General features: G+C 41.6%; 1 protein-coding gene across 1 annotated transcript; it reads left to right on the top strand.

The window, feature by feature from the left end:
• Nucleotides 1–682: 682 nt before the first annotated feature.
• On the top strand, nucleotides 683–4,008 carry LOC107227729 (cytochrome P450 4C1). Its single transcript, XM_046733617.1, has 13 exons — nucleotides 683–700; nucleotides 923–1,037; nucleotides 1,114–1,220; nucleotides 1,289–1,379; nucleotides 1,500–1,685; nucleotides 1,769–1,838; nucleotides 1,945–2,071; nucleotides 2,267–2,342; nucleotides 2,465–2,580; nucleotides 2,832–2,900; nucleotides 3,028–3,208; nucleotides 3,318–3,497; nucleotides 3,737–4,008. The coding sequence occupies exons 3-13, from the start codon at nucleotides 1,119–1,121 to the stop codon at nucleotides 3,901–3,903; spliced, it is 1,365 nt and encodes a 454-aa protein (XP_046589573.1). The 5' UTR covers nucleotides 683–700; nucleotides 923–1,037; nucleotides 1,114–1,118; the 3' UTR covers nucleotides 3,904–4,008.
• Nucleotides 4,009–4,615: the final 607 nt, after the last annotated feature.

Here is a 4,615-nt window from a genome sequence, read left to right as displayed (position 1 = left end):
TCTTTAGGTAGGGAATACGCGGTGCATTCTTTATAATTATCATGAAAATCATCACGTGGGATCTACGTCACAGAGGCCAAGGTACGCCTTTACGACAGCATAGCCTTTCGCGCCGTTCCGTATGGAAGGAGTGCCTGAATCTAACGGTTCAACTCCATCACCTCGATTGAAACTGGTCAGACTCGTTATAAGAGTCGAATCTCACATCGCGTTACTTGGTCGATGCAAGAGGTATTTAGCTTCCAGAAATGAGTTTACTCCCGTTGTTTAGCCGATAGAAGAAAAAAAACTTCAATCTATTTCAACCGACAAAGTCTTTTCCGACAAAACAGTGAACATTTTCAAGTGAAGATAATCGATTGAAACTGTCCTGATGGTAAGTAATATATTGCTTCCTTGTATATTCTCACACGCAAATTCCCCGTAAAAAATTAAGCTGGACGAAAGAAGTGTTTTGAAGTAATTGTCATGATCTCAAGATATTGACGGAACTTTTTCGAATTGACGAATTTATGCAAAATATCGCATGAATTTTTTTTAGAAACGAGGTTCACACGATGCGGTATAACGAAGATTGATTTGGGTTTTCTTTCAGAGCAATATTTTGAAAGTTTAAGATCTTAATAGTGGCTTCTTCTCACGGTGAAAATTGGTCCACGGAGTCTTTGGGAATTTTGACATCATCTTTATCTTGGCGGAGGTAAGGCTTCCTGAAGTAATAATAATAACAACAATAACAATAACAACAACAACAACAACAACAACAACAACAACAACAACAACAACAACAACAACAATAACAATAATAATAATACGCATCAGCCTTTCAACTTTTTTATAGTAGCTCGTGAATTGCAAAATGGATCGTTTTGCACTGACCCTTTGTTTTGTCGCGTGTGTCGCATTGTACGCGATAATGAAAATCGTAGGGAGGCTGGGAAAAATAAGAGCATCCCTTGATCGTACTTCCGAATTTGAGGGACCGCCATGCTTGCCAATCATAGGCAACGCCCATATTTTCATTGGAGACAGTGAACGTGAGTGTTGGGATTTCATTTTACCCGCAAAATTATCACGTGTAAATAAGATGCTCCGTCTCCTGTGTTGTTACAGACATCATGAACAAAGTTCTGAAAGCCGACAAAATTTATTCGTCACCTTTTCGGGTGTCAATAGGCAACTTGTTATTCTTCGTAACAACCGATCCTGAACAATTGAAGGTGACAAAGTTTAATGTTATAATTCAAAAGGAGGAGGAATCGCGATATATGTCGACGTGTCGTTTCAGTTGGCACTTTTCGGCTCGAAGACTGTTGAAAAAGGCAGTTTGTTCGACTTCGCTCGACCCTGGATCGGTTCAGGATTAGTGACCGCTCCCTGTAAGTTGTACTGTAACGTACAGTGACTCGACGTCGTCTGTTACGTGTACTTGAATTGTTGTTTGGATTTAAGAAATCATTCATCGACTATTGCATATGCGAAGGTAACCTCTATTTCAGACTTGACATGGCAGGTGCACCGGAAGCTCATCCAGCCAACCTTTGGTCCAACAATTCTGAAGTCTTTTCTCGAAATATTTGTCGCCGAATCGGTGATGGTGGCGGACCAAATGGAGTGTGAATTGAATGGACCAGAATTTGAAGTGTCCAATTACTTTTCGCGGTGCACGATGGGCAGTCTCTGCAGTAAGTCGACTTTGGGTGACGTGCACTATTCCTTAATAATTAATCAACTTGCATTTCTGTTTAATGTCAATTTCTTATCGCAGAGACTGTAATGGGTGTGAAATTGGATGCATATGCGGGAGAGAATAATCCCTATGTCAAGGCATTCCGCAAGTAAGTTGATCGAATCTTCGGTCGAATGGGGCCAGTCTACATTCTTCCTATTACTTTGTTCGAGTAATCTACCGCAGTTACGGATTAGCACAATTCACATTCGCAGAGTAACGGCTGGTATAGTCCGAAGAGGATTCAGTCCGTGGATACACCCGGACTTTATTTTTTACCGCACAAAACTTGGCAAAGACCAACAGAAATACATAAAGTTCATGCATGACTTCACCGAAAAGGTGAATATTAAGTTTTCGATTATTTATAGTATTATCACTGCATGTACTTTTTCTATGAAATGCAATTTGGTGAAGAAATTCTTAATGGTAGAATGTAGAGTCTTTACGCCACCCAGGCAAATACACGAACGGTTATCCTAAACGCAGAACAAGTAGTTTGAATAAAAATTATTGACATCCACTTTCTCGCCGCAGTTAATCTCGACGAAAAAGAAACAGCTACTCGAGCGTGGTAATCGGGAAAGCAACGAAGATGCCGAAGACGATCGATGTAAGTAAGCACCGACCAATTCATGTTTAGGATTGGAATTATTTGGATTGTAGCACGACCAATATCGTGATCAAGTTCATATACCCATTCAGTTGTGAAGTAATCGATTTATTTTCGCACAGATAATACGGCGACACGACGCGAAGCATTCCTGGACCACATCATCAAATTATCAGAGCACACAAAAATACTGACCGATGAAGAGATTCGTGATCAGGTCCATACATTCATGGCTACCGTAAGCGTCACATTATTGCATACTTCCGCATGAGTCTTTATGGAGTATTCATTTCTTAGTCGGACTATAGTAGTTTGTCTTACAAAGACTGTTCCAGCTTAAAACGTAATTTTTTTTCAAGATCCGCAAGCTCAATTGACACTTTTCTCGTTTTCCCCATGAATCTACATTATATCAAAAGTAGAATCGACTCCCAAATCATAATTAATACATCATCGGTGTCATTCATTACTTTTTTATTTTCATTTCAGGGAAGTCTTTCAACGTCCGATACAATTGGCTTTGTCATGTTAATGTTGGCATCCCACCCATGTGTACAGGTATATATATATATTCACACTAGACTTGGCGTACGTGAACTTTTACTTTTTCTCGACGATTTCTGACCACTGACATACGAATTCTTCCGAGTCAATGTTAAATCACTGGCTTCTGACATTACATCAGGAAAAAGTTTACGAGGAGCTTTGTGAAATATACGGAGACGGTAATGGCGATGCACAATTGAACGTCACTCAAGAAGCGATAGCACGCATGACTTACCTGGAACGAGTGATTAAAGAAACTCTGCGCCTGTTTCCAGCCGTGCCTCTTATTGTTCGGGAGGTATCTGAGGACTTGGACATAGGTTTGCGAATCTTCGTTTCGTAATCTCATTCAAGTTCCCGCTTCTTTATTTGCACAGTCCAATGTACACGAAGCTCGGCTTACTCGTGTGACAATTAATGATGTTGCAGGTGGACGCAGTTTGCCTAAGGGAAGTACAATGGTACTCAACATCCTGGGAGTGCAGAGAAGCGAGAAATACTGGCTCGACCCACTCAAGTTTGATCCGGATAGATTCTTGCCTGAAAATTTTGCGAAGCAACCGCAATGCTCGTACATACCGTTCGGTGGTGGTCCAAGGAATTGTATAGGTAAGACAAATAGTAATGTTGGCTACAATCCCAAGCCACGATGCTTCGAAATTAACGGTGATGCAGCTCGCACAAAGGCAAAATTCTAAAGTATCGTCGTAAAGTCTGCTGATTTAATTAGCAACGCTATCAGGCATGCAAAATGTTATATTGATCATTCGGAAAGAGTTTATCAGCTTGTTCGAATTGCAGGCTCTGAACAAGGGTGAGAAGAATTTATCGATTCATTCAATTTTCAGCCCAGAAATATGCCATGCTGCTAGCGAAGACACTCGTAGCAACGCTTCTCCGAAGATATGTTTTGACCCACGATAAAATCGTACAGATAAAAGATATCCGAATAAAATTCGAAGTTGTATTGCTACCAGTAGAGCCAATCACGATCGGGATCAAGAGACGGACGTGAAAAACTGCATTACTCCAGGACAGTTGCCCTACCACGTAGAAAACTCCGAATGCCATGTACAATCATTAAATTTAACGATGATTAAAATTATACCATGACCTCAAATTCTCAAGTAGTTTGGCAGATAATACTTCTGAAAATTTCAGCAGTAATTCATTCGGTCGAGTCTTGTATAAAGATATTATCACGAAACTTAGGATAATCTAAAAACCATTTTATCCTCGTGCAGCAATCAATCTTTGCGCGCGGAGACCGAAGAGTCGCTTAACAATCAGCTTGCACGACTTGCAAGTCGAAAGTACAATTCGATTGCCCGATAGTTACAACCGCCCTTGCCTCCGTCTCCACCACACGTGACGCGACTACGTATTTAAACGTTAATCCTGGCAAGATGTCACCGGACGTCCGGCTGTCCAGCGCAGCGGGATCCTGCAGCAATCACGGGAGGATGCGGGATCAGGAGCCTTGGCAAATTGATAGAAAGTCGTATTCGTCGTATTAGAGGAGCGTATTTCGTCGAACCAATCTAGGCTGGACGGGTGAATCAGCAGAAACGCGAATTGGCAGAAACACGTCCACTGCAAACGCGCGATTATGAGCGTGTGTAACGCAAGGTGAAATGCGTCGCATGCACGTTACAACCGTTCATTTCATTGCGAACTGGGAGTAAATTCTTCGGGGCTGCGTGTGCAGCCTGCAGAGAGAGAGAGAG

Source organism: Neodiprion lecontei, chromosome 3, assembly GCF_021901455.1.
Source record: "Neodiprion lecontei isolate iyNeoLeco1 chromosome 3, iyNeoLeco1.1, whole genome shotgun sequence".
In the NCBI taxonomy this organism is placed as follows: domain Eukaryota; kingdom Metazoa; phylum Arthropoda; class Insecta; order Hymenoptera; family Diprionidae; genus Neodiprion; species Neodiprion lecontei.
This window is presented reverse-complemented; position numbering and strand designations above follow the sequence as displayed.